Source organism: Onychostoma macrolepis, chromosome 21, assembly GCF_012432095.1.
Source record: "Onychostoma macrolepis isolate SWU-2019 chromosome 21, ASM1243209v1, whole genome shotgun sequence".
Taxonomy (NCBI): Eukaryota; Metazoa; Chordata; class Actinopteri; order Cypriniformes; family Cyprinidae; genus Onychostoma; species Onychostoma macrolepis.
The window spans coordinates 11614776-11635158 of record NC_081175.1 but is presented as its reverse complement, the minus strand read 5'-3'; the positions used below and the strand labels follow the sequence as shown (position 1 = coordinate 11635158).

Genomic DNA, 20383 nt, shown 5'->3' with positions numbered 1-20383 from the left:
TAAGTGTATTACAATTTTCACCATCTACTGTATATAGTAATAGAACTTACCTTAGCAATTTATTCTTTCACTGTTAAAACTGCAATCATTTTACAGTGCAGATTTAATATTGGGAATTTGCATGGGAAGTTATTTGACAACGGATAATATGTTGCTTATCTCTTCAAAATTTTCAAATAACTTTAAAGAGAAAAGTATGTTCTCATCTCTCTAAATCAATAGGCCATTAAGTTCACTCAGATAACATATGGCATGTTCATACTAAGAATCTTGCACGCCATTGCGTCAGTCATGTATTAATAAAATGAATATAATGAATTTATGAATACAAAACATGGAAAAGGCAGAATAATGTAACAGATACTATAAGACTGCAACCATATTTTGGACTTGTAATTAATTATTAGACCTATATGCAGTTTTTATGCATTTTTAAATTATTTGTTACAATGCAGGACCATTTAAAATGAACTTAATGGTGGGAAAATTAAAAGAAGTGGTGATCAGTAATAGGGCCTATAAACATTTTAAACATTCATATAGGCTATACATTTTGAATTTAACTCTAGATGAATTGAATAATTTTAAAATCTCTGTTCATATGCGCATCATGCTGCTGACCGACCTCACACTGGTGAACGGTGAAAGTTCAGCTTGTGCTCCAAATGACAGAACAGTGTGATCCAGTCCAAAAATCTGTTTAATCGGCACAAACTGGAAAAAAAAAAAAAAAGCTGTTTTGAAAATCTGTGTACTATTAGCTATTATTTGTGATGTACACTTATGATTTCATGTTTTTATAGGGAACAGTCTTGATGCGGTTTAAAGAGTTTAAAGAGATAAAGTCAATACGGTTCATCACAACACAAAGTCCATAAGGTTCAGGACAACACAAAGTCCGTAAAGTTCAGCAACACGTAATTGTGGTAACAAATGTAATCACACTGCGTGATCACCACCAGTATGTACTGTAGGCTCAATGTGTCTGCACTGTCACCTAGATGGCAACATTGAGCCACTCATTGATCGCTTGTGTGCTTAGGGTACAAAATATAGCCTGAAACTAGGCCTATTAAAACATGTAGTACTTTTTTATTGTTCTATTTCAATAAATAACCAGTAAAAGATGTGCTACTACTAATTTCTTATTTTATTTTCTAATGTTATTTTGCAAGGCTTAGTTAAATGTAGCCTAACTAAATACAGTTGGTTAAATAAATCCTTGAATGATTTGTGTCATTTTTGCCGTTGACATTTCTTGCAATGACCATCCCTTATGAAAATGAATATAGCATACTTTGCATAGCCTACTTAAAAACTGTATTTATTAATGAAATAAAAGAACTACGTAATGTAAAGTTTTGGCACACTTATTGCATGTTATTCACGATTAAATGAAAATGTATTACAGTTCGTTATAATATGCAATCAGCTGAACTTTAGAATGGTTTTTTGACCCACTTAAGCAGGATCAAACTATCAAAGCACATTTTTATAACCCAGTTTCATAAGTGCGCTGCTGAATGTAAAGGTGTTAAGTTAAAAGTGCGTTACGAAACCCTAAAATACACTAAGAGGTATTTAATTGATAATATTAGTTCTATTGTATCTGCAAATAGCCTAAGTTTTTAAAATATACTTTTACAAAATACATTTTTTAAGATTTGAAGTACACTACAATTGCGCGTTCAATTCAATTAAGTGCAACTCTTTTCACAAGGGATTAAATACATATCCAAAATGTATATAATAAAAAAGAACTAAAGAAAGTTATGAAGAATAATGGGTCTGAGGTAAATAAAACAGCATGACAGTGAGAGGCGTTCTTAATCGAATGCTGAAGTCTAATCTTGTGTATCGGTACTCGGCTATACATGTCTTCCGGAGATTGTACGTCATTGGCATCGGCGCTTGAGTGACACAAGATAGCAAACAAGGTAAATGTTTACTAGTTTCACTTTGATCTAAGTATAGTCAATGTACGGTATCTTAACATTATACATATGTTTTGAAACAGTTCCATTGATGTCATTAAGCCGCGGCTCCTAAGTTTATGAAAATGACAGCTGGTTAGCATGCAACCCTTTAGCTATCCTGCTAACCAGCCCCATGAGTATTTTTGTGAATTTGTCATAATAGTAACTTACATCAATGCTGACAGCTCGAAGCATGTTAGGAGGAGTGTTACAGGCGCTTTTTCTATGCCATTTTGCCGCAATCCAATATATAGCTCATATTTTTTGCAAGCTAATTTGCTAAGCTAAAATGACCCATATCTGAAGTTTGCTGATGTCATTAGCTTTGGTTTAGTAACTCGGATGATAAAACATTAATCTTATCTGCTGCTTTTATTAGTTAAATATAGTACACATAAATGTAAATATGGGGCGAAATAAGTTTTTGTTTTAAATTTAAAGGCAGAAGTTCAACAATACCTGTAAACAAATTTAAATGTGAAAAATAAGAGTTATAAAATATTTTGTTCGTTTCAGAGTTTTAATTTAATTTAATTTATTTGTGTTTTTGTATTTATATTTTTCCACTGGCTGTATTTGTAAATCTTTAAAAAAAATATATATATATATATATATATATATATATAAGCCTTTAGTTATTTATATTACAGTTAGAACTTTAAAGAAATTTTAAATTCTTATTGTTACTGCTTTAAGTATTTAAAGTTCATGTGTTTTGTTATTTGTAATCCAGAATCATGCAGTTAAAAAGCCCTGGTGTAAATCATTGCCAGGTTACTATTCAGTCTATAAGTGCGTGGTAAACATTAATAGTTGGGTGGATCCTGTCAAGCTTTAACTCAAATGGAGTCTATTATGCTCAGGTCAAAGGACATTTCCATGTCCTCCACAATCTGGAGGAAAGATGGACAACACAGGCTATTGCAGCGAGAGCTTCAACAGCCTGCAGAGCGGAACCAGCGATGAGGACATGGTGGAAATCGCAGGAGCCACGCTGGACTTCTCCAGCACCGATGACGTGCCTCCTCTGGACCGGGACTATAGCTCAGGTGAGCGACAATGATGACATGGACAGGTGACAATATAAGTCATATTATTTCCCCAGTGTAGCTGCCGCCTAGTTTTATCCTTATTCATTTGTGTTCTTTTCTTCATTCACAAGATTCCCATAGACTTTTTCCTTTCTCTCATCATACGATATAGGTTTGGGGGCAAATGTGTAATGTATAGGTCTCTGGTGTTTGTGTGTCTGTGAGAAAATAGCGGTGAGAATTCGCTGAGGTCACAACTTTGGTATTTGCCGCCCCCCTAACAGAAATCCTTTTATCACTGAGATCAAAGTGTCCCCTCTAGTTATTTCTGTTGTACCTAGTTTCATATTTTGAGCGGTGTCAGATTTTCACATCCATCTGTTTCCCTTGAACTTCCTCAGCGTTTGATATCAGTTGCTTTGTATTGTGTTTGCTGTGTGATTTTCTACTTCCACACAGTATATGGGTTATTTTTCGCTTAAATATGAACATTTTGTGATTTCTTTTTCATAAACAATCTTTACACTTGTATGCTTTGAATAATTATGAGCACTATACGTAGTAAATAAAATATAGTAACTAATATATAATTAAAGTTGGTTTCTAGAAGATTGATAATTATTAACCATAGCTAGTTTTATTGCTGTTTTTTTTTTTTTTTTGTGGTGTCATTTATTTCCTGTTCTTTGTACTAGTAAAATCTTTCTATGAAAGTCATGTGAAGAAGTGTGAACACTGGAACAGGAATGTGTGCTACCATGTGAATTGACAACCTTTATCCCATTTCCATTAAAAGCCCACAACAAGTATATATGCTGTGTTGAAATGTAATATATAATACTTCTTATTTAATATATAATGTTGCTATATATTTAATAATAATCAAAATAGCTTTAAATAAATAATAATATTTATTTATTAAAATATACGGTTAAAGTAAAGTGACTGGAGCCACTGTGCAATACTACATGCATATTAAAACACTACTGTTCAAAAAATCGGTAAGATTTTTTTTTAAAGAAATTATACTTTTATTTGGCAAAATTGATCGAAAGTGACAGTAAAGACATGTAGTCATAGAATTCTGAAAATAAATGTATCACAGTTTCCACAAAAATATTAAGCAGCTGTACTGTTTTCAACATTGATTAGAAATGTTTCTTGAGCAGTAAATCAGCATATTTGAATGATTTTTGAAGGATCATGTGACACTGAAGACTGGGGAAATTATGCTATAAATTCAGCTTTGGGATACATTGGAATAAACCGAAATAATATTACATAATGTTAGTGCTTTTACTGTATTTTTAAAATGATACAAAAATATAAAAAAGTGGACCTCAATCTTCTGAACAGTAGTTCATTTGCAGTTGATTTTGATGATGTTATCCCAGCCTTTGACTTCTGACATTAGGATTTCCTAGTTCAAGAAAAGCGAAGTTTAAAGGACTACTAGTTCAAATTCAGGTCTTCTGGACCTCTGGCCTTTTTGGTGGAAATGGTACCAGATTGGCCTCCAACATCCTGTCGGTGGAAAAAGGGCTCTTGTGATCATTTTGGTATTCCACCTGAGGCCTTTAACTGTCACATTCGGTTATTTATTTTGTACTTTTAACCTGCATGCGTAATAACTCTCTCTCTCTTATCTGTGCAGGTGGTTCATATGGAGTTGGTGATGGGCCTAATGGGGTTCCTAAACTGATGGATTTACTAGATGAACCAGTGCCTGGGGTCGGCACATATGAAGACTTCAACACCATCGACTGGGTCCGGGAGAAATCTAAGGACCGGGATCGCCACCGAGAGGTGACTGTACAATTGAATCTTGTTGAGTTTTAAACATCATCATCATGCATTCCCTTCAGCTTGTTTATTTGTGATCTTTCATCTCTCTTCATGTTAGATTGCTACCAAGAGTAAAGAGTCAACCTTGGCTCTGATGAAGAGTATCAGTGATGCCTTCTCTGGCTGGCTTCTCATGCTGCTCGTGGGACTAATGTCAGGTTGGATTGTTTTTATAACAATAAAGCATAAGTATCATGAAGAGTGATTATAGAGAACCAAGTTAAAGGGATAGTTCACCCAAAAATGAAAATTCTGTCAGTAATTACTCATCCTCATGTCGTCATCTTCAGAACACAAATTAAGGTATTTTTGATGAAATCCGAGAGCTTTCTGACCCTCCATTGACAGCAAGGGCACTACCACAATCAAAGCACAGAAATGTAGTTAGGACATCGTTAAAATAGTCCATGTGAAATCAGTGGTTCAACCTTAATTTTATGAAGCTACGAGAATACTTTTTGTGCGTAAAGAAAACAAAAATAACGACTTTATTCAGTGTCAGTCTTCGACGTGTGTTCACGACAGCACCACTATGCATGCGTGTACATTCCTTAGCTTGTAAACAAGGTGCAGCACATCCGGATTCTACGTCAGAACGCTGGCTCCTGCATCAGCAGACTGACAAAGAAGAAGATGGAGAAATTGTTGAATAAAGTCGTTATTTTTGTTTTCTTTGCGAACAAAAAGTATTCTCGTAGCTTCATAACATTAAGGTTGAACCACTGATCTCACATGGACTGTTTTAACGATGTCCTTACTAACTTTCTGGGCCTTGAACATGTCAGTTGTGTTGTGGTCTATGGAGGGTCTGAAAGCTCTCGGATTTCATCAAAAATACCTTAATTTGTGTTCCGAAGATGAATGAAGGGTTTACGGGATTGGAACAACATGAGATTAATATAATTAATGACAGAATTAAACATTTTTTGGGTGAACTTTCACTTTAAAAAGAGATTTGAATTTCCTTTGAAATATTATTTGGCATCGCCATGACGTTTTATAGCATGTGTTGTTCTGTTTGATTTCAGGTGCCCTAGCTGGTGGCATCGACATCTCTGCCCATTGGATGACAGATCTGAAGGAGGGAGTGTGTCTGAACGGCTTCTGGTTTAATCATGAGCACTGCTGCTGGAACTCCAACGAGACGACCTTCCAGGAGAGAGACAAATGCCCTAACTGGAAAAGCTGGGCAGAGCTCATTGTCGGTACTAATGACGGTCCTTTCGCCTACATCATGAATTATGTGATGTATGTGTGCTGGGCGCTGCTTTTCTCCTTCCTGGCTGTGTCTTTAGTCAGGGCCTTTGCCCCGTATGCTTGTGGCTCTGGAATACCTGAGGTAAGCAAACAAATGTTATTACCAGTATAATATTTAATCTTGCGTTTTAACACACAGGTTGTTATATTGCTATATAGGTGACTGTTATAATGTCCTGGTTCTTGTTTGACATTCTAGATCAAGACCATCCTGAGTGGGTTTATCATCAGGGGCTACCTGGGTAAATGGACTCTTGTGATTAAAACCATCACCCTGGTGCTGGCTGTGTCATCTGGACTCAGTCTGGGCAAAGAAGGGCCTCTGGTCCATGTTGCCTGTTGCTGTGGCAACATCCTATGCCACCTGTTCACCAAGTACCGTAGGAATGAGGCAAAGAGACGAGAGGTATGATGAGTAGATGAAAATGAGATACTTTTTTATCCACCATAAATTCACCCTATAATGTTGATACATTTTTGTGCACAAATATAAATAAAAATAACTATAAATATTTTAGTTTTGCACTGAAAATTCACCCCTTCTATGGCTCTGAAAAATAAACATTTGCCTTTAAAGTGACTCTATTATGGGTAATGAAAGGTTCATATTTTGGTTTTGGCAGTCCCCAACAACAGGTTGACATGCAGGCAAGGTCAAAAAACACTTTCATTGTCTTATAATATGCATTTATTTTTTACCTTATTTGCTCAACGACTCCCAAACGATTCATTTTTCCAAACCCCTCCTTTGGGTGACGCTAATCTGCGGTGATTGGTCCAATTGGTCTCATTTTCATTTAATCATGCCTGTAATGTCTGATAAAGCAGCGTTTGTGAGCCCAGTACTTTTAAAAACGACTCGTTTCAATGATTCAGTCGACTCTTTCTTTTCAGAGACAATAACTTTATACATGGTGCACTTTCAGATTTTAAACTTTGCAGGATGTTTTCATTCACTTAGAGTTGTGTTACACACTGCATGAAAGGTAATTTTCAAAAATCCATAATGGGGCACTTTAATAAACACCCATGTCTGTCATAATAAATATAATTTCAACTCTCCTTACTCCTCTGTGCAATGATTAGAGTTTTTTCTAAAAATAAAATTTAGCCACTCTTTCCTAACATTGGGAATGGCATCATTCCAAAAAAATTTAAATCATTATGATATTTATTAGCACAAAAAGGCTGAAAAATAACAGTTAAACTACCATTGAGGCCCTTTTCTTTCTTTCTTTCCTTCCTTCCTTTTTTTTTAAAGAAGTTTATACTTTTATTCACCAAGGGCACATTAAATTGATCGAAAGTGATGATAAAGACATTTATCAGAAAATATTTATATTTCAAATAATTGCTGTTGTGTTGAACATTCTATTCATCAAAGAATCTTGAAAATAATTTCAGTTTTCACAAAATTACACGTTTTGAACATTGATAACAAGAAATATTTCTTGAGCACCAAATCAGCATTTCAGAATGATTCCCAAGGGATCCTGAAAATTCAGCTTGGCCATCACAGGAATAAATGACATTTTCAAAATATTTTCAAATAGATAAGTTATTTTAAATCATAATAATATTTCATAATATTACTGTTATTGCTGTATTTTTTTTAAAATAAATGCAGCCTTGGTGAACGCCTCTTTAAAAAACATTCAAAATTCTTACCAACAGCAAATATTTGATCAGTGTTTTTAAGGAGCAAGGCAAACTTCAATCTCCTATCTCTCTCTTTCTAAAAATACAGCGGCATTTGTTGTGTTACACTTTTGCGGCTTTACTCTTAAGGACATTCTGGATGCCTGTTTTTGTGGTTTTATGTTACTCATTGTGAGAGTGTTTTTTATTGACACCATGAAGACGAGACCAAACATAGGATCACGTTTTATTTTTACATTTGAGGCCTTTGTTGATCCAAGCCTTTTGTGTGATAAGCCTGGTCTTTTGTTTCAGTTCTGTCTTTCTTCTGTTTGTATGTTGATTAGGTATTGTCTGCCGCAGCAGCTGTTGGTGTGTCAGTAGCTTTTGGTGCACCGATTGGTGGAGTTCTGTTCAGTCTGGAAGAGGCAAGCATATTCTTATCATACAGTACTTATGATTTCATACACTCAACATTATCTAGTGTCATTTTAATAAGTAGAATCATTCTCACTTTATCTTGTAGGTGAGTTATTATTTCCCTCTGAAGACGCTGTGGCGCTCTTTCTTTGCTGCATTGGTGGCGGCCTTCACCCTTCGGTCCATCAACCCGTTTGGTAACAGTAGGCTGGTGCTCTTCTACGTGGAGTTCCACTCCCCTTGGCACTTGCTGGAGCTCATACCCTTTGTCCTGTTGGGTATTTTCGGGGGAATCTGGGGAGCTTTCTTCATCCGTGCAAACATTGCGTGGTGTCGCCGGCGTAAGACCACACGGCTGGGTCACTACCCTGTTTTGGAGGTGCTGGTTGTTACGGCGGTCACAGCTCTGCTGGCGTTCCCCAACAGCTACACGCGTATGAGCACCAGCGAGCTGATCTCTGAGCTGTTCAACGATTGTGGTCTGCTGGATTCCTCACAGCTGTGTAATTACGCCAATGTGAGCGTCACCAAGAGCAGCAGTGATGCTCTGCCTGATAGACCAGCAGGACAAGATGTGTACACCGCCATGTGGCAGCTCTCACTGGCCCTGGTCTTCAAGATGCTCATCACAGTGGTGACCTTCGGCATGAAGGTACAGGGTCAAAGCCCATATTATCTTCCTTCCTTTCTTTCTTTCTTTCTTTCTTTCCTCTATCCACTGATCCTCCCTTCTTTTCTGTCTTCCATCAATCCATCCTTTCTTCCATCATCCATCCATCCATCCTTCCTTTTTTTCTTTTATTACATCCATCCATCCTCCCCTCCCTGCATCTATTCATGCTTCCATCCCTTCTTTCCATCTGTTCATCCATCATCCTTCCATCCATTCTATCTTCCTTTATCCCATACATTCATCTCTCCACGATCCATCTATCATATATTCCTTTTTTCCATCATCATCTTTTCTTCCATTTCTCTATCCATCCAATCATTTTATGTTCCTTTCTTCCATCCATCCATCCATCCATCCATCCATCCTTCCTTTCTTTATTACATCCATCCATTCTCCCCTCCTTGCATCTATCCATGCTTCCATCCTTCTTTCCTTCTAACCATCCAGCCAGCATTTCTATCTTCCTTAATTCCATCCATTCATCCATCCATCCATCTACTATCCATATATTCCTTTTTTCCATCCATATTTCAACTCAACTTATATTTACTGTCAAATTGTCCACCATTCATGCATTTCTTTCTTTCTTTGTCTTTCTTTTTTCCATTCTTTCTTCCATCATCGATTCTATTTTCTCTTCTTTCATTGTCCATTCATTCTTCCTTTCTTCCTTCAATTTATCGTTCATCCTTTTTTCCATTAATCCATTCTATCTTCCTTTATTCAATCATCCATCCATCCTTTTGTTTTCATCCATAAATACATTCATCCATCCATTTCATGTTCTTCTTTTTTCCATTCTACCTTCCTTTCATCATCCAACCATTCATCCACTTTACTTTCTTTCCATTATTTTTTTCTTTTTATTTCTTCCTTTCATCGTCAGTCCATCCTTCATTGTCTTTCTTTCTTACTTCCTTTTAGTCATCCATTCTATATTCTTTTCATCCATTCATCCATCCATCTCTCTATTTCTGTTAGTCTTTTTTCCATTCTGCCTTCCTTTCATCATGCATCATTCTTTGTTCATTTGGCATCGATCCATCCACCCTTTCTTTCTTTCTTTTCCATTATTTTTTTTCTCTTCATCATCAGTCCATTCATTCATCCATCCTATCTTCCTTTCTTCCATCTATCAATGCATTCTATCCGACATTCTGTCCATTTTGTCTGACTTTTCCATCCCTCCCTCCATCTTAGAAAGACAATTTGTTGACAAAATCCTTTTGACAGTTTATTTTCAGAGAATTTAGTGTTTACATAGGCTATTTTCTGCACTGTTGTGTCCTGTGTTCCTCCAGGTGCCCTCTGGCCTCTTCATCCCAAGTATGGCTGTGGGAGCAATTGCAGGCAGGCTGCTTGGTGTGGGTATGGAACAACTGGCATATTACCATCATGACTGGGTAATCTTCAGAGGTTGGTGCTCACCTGGAGCAGACTGCATCACCCCCGGTCTCTATGCCATGGTGGGCGCCACCGCCTGTCTGGGTAAGAGTCTATTCAAACTGTCTACTATTAAAAATGTACCATTACAGGCTTGTCCAGATACTTTTATTCAGGCCTGTCTTTCTTTCACAGGTGGTGTAACTCGTATGACAGTCTCTCTGGTGGTCATTATGTTTGAGCTAACAGGAGGCCTGGAATACATTGTGCCTCTCATGGCTGCCACCATGACTAGTAAATGGGTGGCAGATGCTCTGGGTCGAGAAGGTATTTATGAGGCTCACATCCGTCTCAACGGTTACCCCTTCCTGGAGCCTAAAGAGGAGTTCAGCCACAAGACGCTGGCCATGGACGTGATGCGACCCCGCCGTAGTGACCCCCCGCTCTCTGTGATCACGCAGGACGGGATGAGCGTGGAGGAAGTCGAGTCGCTCATTGCTGAAACCTCATACAGCGGTTTCCCTGTAGTGGTCTCGCATGAGTCTCAGAGACTTGTGGGCTTTGTGCAGCGCAGGGATCTGGTCATCTCTATTGGTAAGAGATTACAACTCTAGGTGGACATTTTTTATGTGCATCTATCTTAGATCTTGGAAGTAGCTCAGACAAAAATGAAAATTCTGACCTCGTGTCATTTAAAATCTGCATGACTTTCTGTCTTATTTGTCCATACAATAAAAGTTAATGGAGTTCAAAGTTAATTTGGACCCCATTGACTTCAATTGTATGGACAATGCAGTTTAAACATTCCTTCTTATAGGGATCATGTGAATTATACTGTAGGTCAATCATTAGAAGGTTTATTATTCTCCGTTTCCCTCTGGCAGAAAATGCTCGTCAGCGTCAGGAAGGTGTGGTTAGTGCCTCCCGAATCTTCTTCACTGAATACACACCTCCACAGCCACCCAACAGTCCTCCTCCATTGAAGCTTCGTGGTATAATGGATCTCAGCCCATTTACTGTTACCGACCACACTGCCATGGACATTGTGGTGGACATCTTCCGCAAGCTGGGTCTGCGCCAGTGTCTCGTCACTCACAATGGGTAAAACCTTGGTTTGCTTAGCTTAGCCTGTCTGTTTTAAAGTTCTCGACTAATATTATTGGGTTTGTCCATCATTTACATATGTCAGAATTATTACACATCACATATAGTTGGATAAGCTCAATATAGTCTTGTTCCTGTTTTTCCACAGGCGTTTACTTGGCATCATCACCAAAAAGGACATTCTGAAACATATGGCCCAGATGGCCAACCGAGACCCTGACTCTATTCTCTTCAACTGAAGTGCCAAACTGGCTGTAAGGAAACACTAGTCAGTTTGAAACCACCCATTGGGCAGAAAACACCAGTCTGGCCAAATGATTTGCACTACAGAACTGTCAGTACTGGGTTAGCGTCCATTCACACTGTGAATCCATTTGTAGAGCCTCATCGGCGCAGGCGCTACAACTGCAGGATGGAGGACATTCAGCAGCGTTCTATGCACTCTGGCAACTAGCTTAAAGGTGGGATTGAGTGCAACCAAGTGTTGGTGTTTGCAGGTAGTCAACCTATCATAACATATCAGTGCATAAAAACAAAACAATATATACCACACAAGCAAAACTGTAACATTTTGTAGCATAAATCTAAATATAGACATTCACCTACCCGGCCTCTGTTGGATCGTATTACTCAAACCCAAAACACCTCTGGTGAAAAGACCACATCCTCATCTTTCAGATTTTAAGAGACATTCTTGTGTATGTCAAGAGGAAGTCACAAGCAATCGGTAGCAGATGTGCATTGCAGAGTTCTCCTGCTTTCCACTACAGAATGGATGTTAATCATAAGTTAAAACCATTATTTGTTGTTTACATGTTCATATACATTTTTTAGTCTTTTTTTGATTTACTCTGTTTAAATGAGCACTTGCAAGTATTCCAGCATCTGAAATCTCACGGGAGAAATGTTATTTTGTTTTAGCTGAATCTTAATGCTTTATGGGTCATTTATGAGTCTGATGATTTACAGTTTCCTAATCTTGTCACGTCTGTAACACGTTTCCAGACTTGTAATCAGTCATAAGCAGCACTGTGTAGTTTCTGCCAAGAAATGACACTTTAAAAGACTCATTCTCTATAGATTTTTCAGATTACATGCACTTTTTAAAATTACAACTTCATTTTTACACCACCATTCAAAAGTTTGGGGTCAGTAACATTTATGATTTTGGAATAAGTCTCTTATGCTCACCAAGGCTGCATTTATTTGATCAAAAACATAGTAAAACACTAATATTGTGAAATAATATTACAATTTAAAATAATTTTAAAGTAATTCACTCTTGTAGTGGCAAAGCTGAATTTTCAGCATCATTACTCCAGTCTTCAGTGTAACATGAACCTTCAGAAATCATTGTAATATGCTGATTTGCCGCTCAAGAAATATTTCTCTTTTCAGGTTTGACTGTTGAATATGAAGTTCAAAAGAACTGCATTTTTTTGAAACAGAAATAAGATTATAAATCTCTTTTCTGTCACTTTTGATCAATTTAACGCGTCCTTGCTGAATAAATTAGAAAATTAGTTTCTTAAAAAAAATCTTACTAACCCGAAACCTTTGATCAGTACACTATGTGGTTATCAAATGTTTTAATACCACTGTTAAAACGACACATTATGTAGCATTTCTCTATGCAAGTTAGGTTGGCATTATTTTTGGACAATATGTATGTGCAATCAATGCAAAATGGCATTACATTATACCGTTAATATAAGTCAGATTTAAGCCTTTTAATTCTGAATAACTTCTCTTATCACAATCTCTAATTATCCTATAATTACAATTTTTCTGAAGCTTGGCTGAATGGTACGCAAGTTTTCTCCATTAACAAATGCTGCTTGTATGCGTTGCCTGTACCATTTATATTCCTATCACATGCATGTCCAAATGTAACCTGAGCATGCAATATGTAGTCATCTGAATCGTGCAATTTTATTATACGCATATCAACCCAGATGTTTCCATTTTAATGTTTAAGCCTGCATCTGTTTGACTTGATCTTTTTTAATAATTTGCATTTTTTTGCTAGCATACCACAACACTTCTATGTTTATGAAACTCACAGTGGAACACAGAGTGAATGCTTTTAAGCAGTGCTTGAAACTCCTCAAGTGGCACATTAGCTTGGTTGGTTCTCAGTCCTTAGCTAACCTTCACAGTATTTCCTTTTTTTTTTTTTTTTATCAAAATGTCACTCATTTTGATAAATAAAGGGCCACTTTATTAAAAACATCCATACTAATTATTGAGAAAATATGTAATGGTTGTGCGCAGTCATTTTTTTGGTTCTTTATACTCATTGTTTAAATTGTGTAAACTTGTTTTTTTTTTTTTATGTCAGCATTATCCATTAGTGTTAAATATGAATGTCTCATTATCATTGTAATTTATTTGGAAGCATTACATGAAATATAACATGTAACATGCTCTTTAGTGTTTCTTTTCAGTGTGATATTTGGTGATTAATGTTGTTCCTCATGTTTCTCAAAATTATTTCAAGATGTCTGTCTTTTTGTCCTGGCATTCTTTTGAAAAATGTTAGTTTAACTTTGGATTGTTTGGATAAATTTGAGTCAAATTTGAGTCATGCAAAGTCTCACTTTTCATCTAACCCTATTTTTGGCTCTAGATTATTTGCTAGATTTTACTTCAGACATCAGTGAATGGCACTGGTCTGACTCATAATGCAGTATGTGTGGCACAGTGCTTCCCAACAAAACAACTTCCTTTAATTAACTGGAGACTTCACGCCCATGATTGGTCACACTGACCCAGACAGTCTTTTTAGGAAAGAATGAACAATATAAACAGTATAACATCAAAAGAAAGTGGGAAACTATTAATCTGGCATGGTTTGCGTGCACAAATAGCAGCTTGCACAAAGTTTTGTGCATTTGTTGTAGGTGAAAGTCTTAATTTTAAGGAATTATTTTGGCTTTTTATGCGGTTAAATAGTGAAGGTCATTGTCCTCATTTTCAGAAACGTCTTTCCAAAGCCCTCACAGATATGCTCATGATCTGCCCATTCAGATGGGAGTCCAGAGTTTCTCACTCTACTGAATCTTAAAATTCAGCTTATGAAGGTCAAATGGTCCTTAGACCACAATAACTAGATGGTTTTCTGAGTTGTTTGGTCTTTTGAACCCCTCAGATGCTGGAGTATCTGTGCTTCCCTCTCTTCGCGGTTCCCATGTGGGGCCTTCCAACAGGAACAATTTCCTTTCCCTTAGAATGAGACCACAAGGCCCAACTGCGTCCCTCAGATGTCAAACAGGAAGGCCCCAAAGTAGCTGGAGGAGTCTTCTGCATACACAGCTGTGGGAGAAGACACGGAGATGAAGATCTCGTCGCCTGCACGAAGTTCAAACAGGCCCCCCTGGTAGATGGAGTGAAGGGCGTTCTCGCTGTCTGGAGACCAACATTTGGTGCCCACACCCTTCAGGAGCTGAATAGGGCGGGCGTAGGCGGTCTTCTTGTAGACGCACTGCACCACCTGGTGGCTGTCGGAGCCCGAGTGGTAATCGTCAATGGAGAGGGTGAGATAACGGAAGTAGACTTGGGCGTACAGGTAGTAGCGGCCTGCGCGAGGGATACGCAGGCGTCCGTTGGACACGGTCATGTTGTGCAGGTGTGAGCCGAAACTCTGGTTCCCCCAGGAACGAACAGGATGGCGACAAGACTGGTGTAGGTCAGTCTGAGGGGTTAAGGATGTCGTACCTGGTATAACAAGGAAGGTGCAACAAAACTTGATCACCTCAGTGTACAGCGGCAGTTCTGCTTCAGTTCAGCCCTGCTCCAACACTCCTTCATATCATTAATTAATGTAAACCTGAAAATTCTGTCATAAATTACTCACCCTCATGTTGTTCCAGATCTTCGTTCTTCTTCAGAACACAAATTAAGATATTTTTAATCAAATCTGAGAGCTCTTTGACTGAGTAATTAATGACAGAATTTTCATTTTTGGGTGAACTATCCCTTTAAATAGATTTTCAGGTTCATTCTGAGGAATTGTAGCCATTTGTGTCCACATGACCTCCTACTGAGTTACTGTAATAAACATTCATTTTTAATTAGTAATGCAAAAAAACTTTTCAAATGGAAAAAGGGAAAATAAATTAGATTAAAATACTAATGTTTATTATTATTATTATTATAAATAATTACTCTTAATAATAATAATAAAATAATAATTATTATAAAATTAAACCAATTTTAAACAATCTTATTTATTCATATTATTAAGTATTGTTAGTCAAGAATGCTGCACTGGTCTCTTCACGTAATCGCCGGTGCTCTTTGAATATTTGGAGGTGAATCTCAAACTGAGAAGATGAAATACTCCAAGGCACTCGTATAGTATACAAATATAAAGCCTTTAATTAACTGGGCCAAGTCATTAAAACAGTTAAAAGTGTAGATCTACGCATATCGGCTACACAGCCGCCTTCAGGATATTGTTAGTTCATGTTAATTAATGCAGTTCACTAATGTTAACACATCAAACCTTATTGTAAAGTGTTACCAATACATTTTATGGCATTATTTTAGTTTACCGTTATCGTTAAACTATGCAAACCTTGTTTTTCCATGACAAAACATGGTCCATTAACTCTTTTTTTTTTTGGGAATGTCTACTGCGATTTGTTTGTGACCACAAAGCATTTGTTGAACTATTTTTTTGTTGTTGTTGCTGTTTTCATGTGAGATATCAGTTCAGTAAACAGTCAGAAATGTTTTGTTATGTTACTGAATTCCTAATGAAGTGGTTTGTTAAGATTGTTTCCAGAAGGACAAGACAGCTGTAGAGACTTTTTTTTTGCTGACATGAGTACAGGCTTCTGTAATACACACACCAAACATGCTGGCAAACTCACCCTGCAGTCCACTGTCTCTGAGAGTAAGATGAGCTGACGGCCGTGGGCTGCCAGTGGTGAGTAATTTTGTACGTGGAGGGATAGCGACTCTTTCTGCGAAACACAGTAAAGAACAAAGAGTGAACAAGTTAACAAAGCACAAAAGAATAATCATTTAAAAATACAGATGTACTAAATTTTAAAAGAGACTGTAGGTTAGTTCAGGTAACCGCAGAAAGATTTTCTTCAATCAAAGAGGAAGAAACACTTGAATTCCTGTGGTTTTAGGTTACCTTGAAAGGTGTGTTTCGAGATTACGGTTTCTGTGACCTACAAGAGAGCAAAAAATGAATGTACTCAGATTTATGAGATGTTTGGTTGAAAAAGTGTGACATGCTTGAAACATATCAACATCGCTAAGACATTTTCCACATTCAAGTCCATGTAAGAAAGACAATCCAACCTCTTTTCTGGAACACCAGAGTGGAACAAAAACATTAAAGCCACAATTGAGAGAGAATAGGCTTCATTACATTTGATTTATTTGGAGCATTTTTTAGTGCAACAGGCCAAATCAAATATTTATTATATCCATCAGCCTGCAGATTTGACAGTCATCTTGGACTTAGTGGTGTGGATGTAGCATTATGCAAAAGCAAAAAGAAAAAAAAACATCCAGCTACTGTTGCTACTGTAGAAAAATGTCTATTCACAGTCAGCCATGACTAATTCATTCAGTGAGCTATAGTGCTTAATACTAGCGAGATTATAGAGATGTGTTTTTTTGCTCATGTGATCTCAGTATGGCTGGGGATGTGCTCTGTGGTTAGGTGTCTGATATGACTGGAGTCTTATCTTACATGTGTCAATGGTTTTAAACGTTTTTCAAACATACTATTAATTCTTAGCATTTTTGAGTAAATGCAAAAATGTACTAATGAGTGACCAGAAATCTGTTGCATGTAACCTAGTTTCCAGAGGAAGAAACAGATCAGTGCTGAACGTTTTTGTGTGTTGAAGGTTTCCAGTGCTTTGTGGTTTTCTGCAGCTAGTCTCCCACTGGTCATGTGCATATCCAAAGGGCACCAGATCCAAATGCCATGAGAACTGCCATAAACAGACTAATTCTCATCACTTGTGTGATAAAAAAAGCACATGCTTTTGATGTACTTGCATATTTATTAAAAGTACGGCATGTCTTTACCTTGGAGATGTAGGCTTTGAGTCCTTCAGCCAGTTTAATGCACGGCTCACCAAAGAGCTGGACCAGGTCATCAGGTACATCCTGTTCTTTCTCCAGAGCGTTCAGAAGACCCAGACACCTCAGCTCCTCCACCACACCTTGTGTCCGAGCCTGCCAATGACACATTCACCAGTCCACTCAAAGATGTTTAAACGTATCCTCATTTGATGAAACATCCTAAAAAGATTTCTTTTTTAGGAATACATGACAGAACTTTCATAACTCAAAAATAAATTTAGCTTAGCTTGTTAGTTGTCTAATGTATAGTTATAAATTAGCTAATTCAACTCAACTACACCCTTCTAACTCTTATAAAGGTTTTTTGGTCTTTTTTGACTTATTTAATTTTTGTCAGGTTTTTTTTTTTTTTTAATAAAATGGTTTCATGGTTGTGGTTCAAATGGTGGTCAGAAATTGCTGACTTTTTTTTGTTTTAGATATGCAATCTCTACAAAGACCCACTGAGTCTAAGTGGTTGTAAAAAAGTCAAACTCTGGCTGTCTGTGGTCAAAATTGCCCGACCATAGGAAATGAATGGGAAAGACCCTAAAGTAAAACATTTTCAAATAATATGTTGAATAAAATCTATATATCAGCCACATTGCTGAAGAAACACTCAAAAATGAAGGAGCGAGACTGTAAAACATCCAAAGTACAAAAGACCCCACCAACTTTCTAAGCATAAAATCTAGTATTCTTTCACAATAAATGACAATAAATGTAATTTTCTTTTACACAATTTGGCAGCAATCTCACCCAAATGTACATACAGAAGTGTATATTTTTACTGTACTGAAGTTCCAAAAGTTTGCATATTTGCTTATACAAATGATAGTGAAATAGAAATTTACACATAAATTAGAAATGACCAAAAAATGTGCAAAAGTGCAAAATTTCATTGTTACTACGTCAGGGAAGTTAGTGTTGTGACATTCATTTAAACAGAAATGACAGCCAAAGTGTGACCCTTTTTTTAAAAAAGCTTAGGAGGGTTAAAAATGTCAAAATAATAACATTAGGAAATAACATCAGAAAACGGCCTTTCCTGGTCAATATCATTTCTGCATACTTTTACTATATCCACACACACTAAAAAAAAACACTAAAAAAACAGAGGCCTTTGGGGGTTGAATAAACAAATTCCCACAACGAAAACTATTTTGACAGAGACCACAAGAATATATGATAAGGAAAAAGGCTTCTGCGGCTGATACTTTGGCACAGTACTGTTTTCAAGACCCCTTGTGTATTGTGTCTACAGGCCCAAACTGCAAAACCCCCTCTTCAAAACCACTGACCTTGAGCTTTCATAAAGCAGAGGATTTGAAAGTAATTAATATGCTAATTAAACCTGACAGCCTTCCTCTGGTTTAATTAAAGTTTGTATTTATGCTGGTAGAGAGCCCCAAATCTTTTGTTTATCTTTGAGGGGAGTTTCCTAAACCACTTTCAGCCTTCCGAAAAGTCCTTGACCAATAATTTTATTAACCTTTTTTTAATTAACTTTTTGAAGAGATGCTTAAAAGGACGCATTTGTTTGTTTTAACAGCCAGCGAAGGAAAAAAAATTGCTGAAACAATATCAACAATAGCACACAAAATCATTAACATTCATTCCATTGCGCAGCTTGCCTCATGGGACGTTTTCTGTCAGGAGTTTGACAACTTTCCCACACAATACACAAATAAGGTGTCAGAATACAAAGGACACCATACAAAAGCTCTTAGCAGAGATTAGATGAATACAATGCAAGCTTTGGTCAAGAATTTAGCAAAATTCATTGACCTGATTCATTGCATCAGAACTGATTATGACAAAGATGACCTAATTCTTGTGGCAGCTAAATAAATGCAGTAATCACCATCCCAAGACTATAGTCAAAGAAAAAGCATTGCTGACACAATGAAAACTAGGAAACTTGATACCAAGATGACAGTATGTCAGCCTGCAGGGTAAGAAAAAACTTTAATGCCATTTCCATGATGATCTCCATTATGATTTTACAATGCACAAGAGCTCTAGTTCTGCAGGATGTTATGGGAACATAGGCTATGCATTTTGGAAAATTTCTGCAAATAATATAAAGTTTAAAATTATATAGACAGTGCATAATTGTTCCATAAATCACCCTTAACAACAATATTAGCAATGCAACTTTTTGTTCAATGCAATTTTACCTGTGCCATTGACATGTTCAAGTATATGAAGAGTCCTGTGGTCGAGGCAACTTGAAGGACAATCACGATGACCACAACCGCTGTCACCCACAACCTGGATGGCACTTCGAGACGATTTTTGGGCTGAACCATGATGAATGAGCTGGATTCGCTACTAACAGACTGTAAATATTCGCAGTTGCCTTCGGATGCGGCGGCATTCCTGTCGAATGACTCCAGCACGCTCTGAGGAGGGGCTGCAGAGTCCATGTCCATCTCTGGGACTAACTAAAAATGTCTGATTTTTACCTACCACCACGCACAAGAAGTCCGAGGAGATGAATAGGTTTGAATAACAAGAATATCATCTTATTGGCAAACTGAGGTTCCAGTTAGTCCTTCGAGTTTTAGCGACAACAGGTCAGCGAAGTAGCTGCAAAAACACGCTGCTGCGCGGAATAACAGCTGAAAGAGTTTGGCGACACACTGGCATACAATATCATCCGCTCTCCATCCTGCCTTCTCGGTTTTCATTTGTCACCGCCTCATGCCTCCCATATTACCTGTTACATGTGCAATACACACTTTTCACCTGCAAGCGCTGTGTAGTAATAAAATAATAATATAATTAGTCTGAATTAATCATAAAATATGGTAACGTTTCATCAGCGAGTGAGGGATAGTTAGTTAACCCAAAAAATAAAATTCTGTCATCATTTCTTCACCCTCAATTTGTTCCAAAATTGTATGAGTTTCTTTTTCTATTATACACAGCAGAAGATATTTTGAAGAATGTTGGTA

The 20383-nt window shown here is 37.1% G+C and overlaps 2 protein-coding genes across 2 annotated transcripts; one reads left to right on the top strand and one right to left on the bottom strand.

The window, feature by feature from the left end:
- The first annotated feature begins 1837 nt into the window (after nt 1-1837).
- Nucleotides 1838-13957, top strand: clcn5a (chloride channel, voltage-sensitive 5a). Its single transcript, XM_058758314.1, has 12 exons — nt 1838-1937; nt 2840-3025; nt 4662-4813; nt 4911-5010; nt 5881-6191; nt 6309-6515; nt 8095-8175; nt 8274-8819; nt 10142-10328; nt 10419-10817; nt 11108-11324; nt 11476-13957. The coding sequence occupies exons 2-12, from the start codon at nt 2881-2883 to the stop codon at nt 11564-11566; spliced, it is 2436 nt and encodes an 811-aa protein (XP_058614297.1). The 5' UTR covers nt 1838-1937; nt 2840-2880; the 3' UTR covers nt 11567-13957.
- tnfsf10l3 (tumor necrosis factor (ligand) superfamily, member 10 like 3) lies at nt 13516-20274 on the bottom strand. The gene is made up of 5 exons (XM_058758315.1): nt 19604-20274; nt 17388-17537; nt 16477-16513; nt 16205-16297; nt 13516-15044 (listed from the first exon to the last, which is right to left on the bottom strand). Exons 1-5 carry the CDS (start codon nt 19856-19858, stop codon nt 14587-14589), a joined length of 993 nt encoding a protein of 330 aa, XP_058614298.1. The 5' UTR covers nt 19859-20274; the 3' UTR covers nt 13516-14586.
- Nucleotides 20275-20383: the final 109 nt, after the last annotated feature.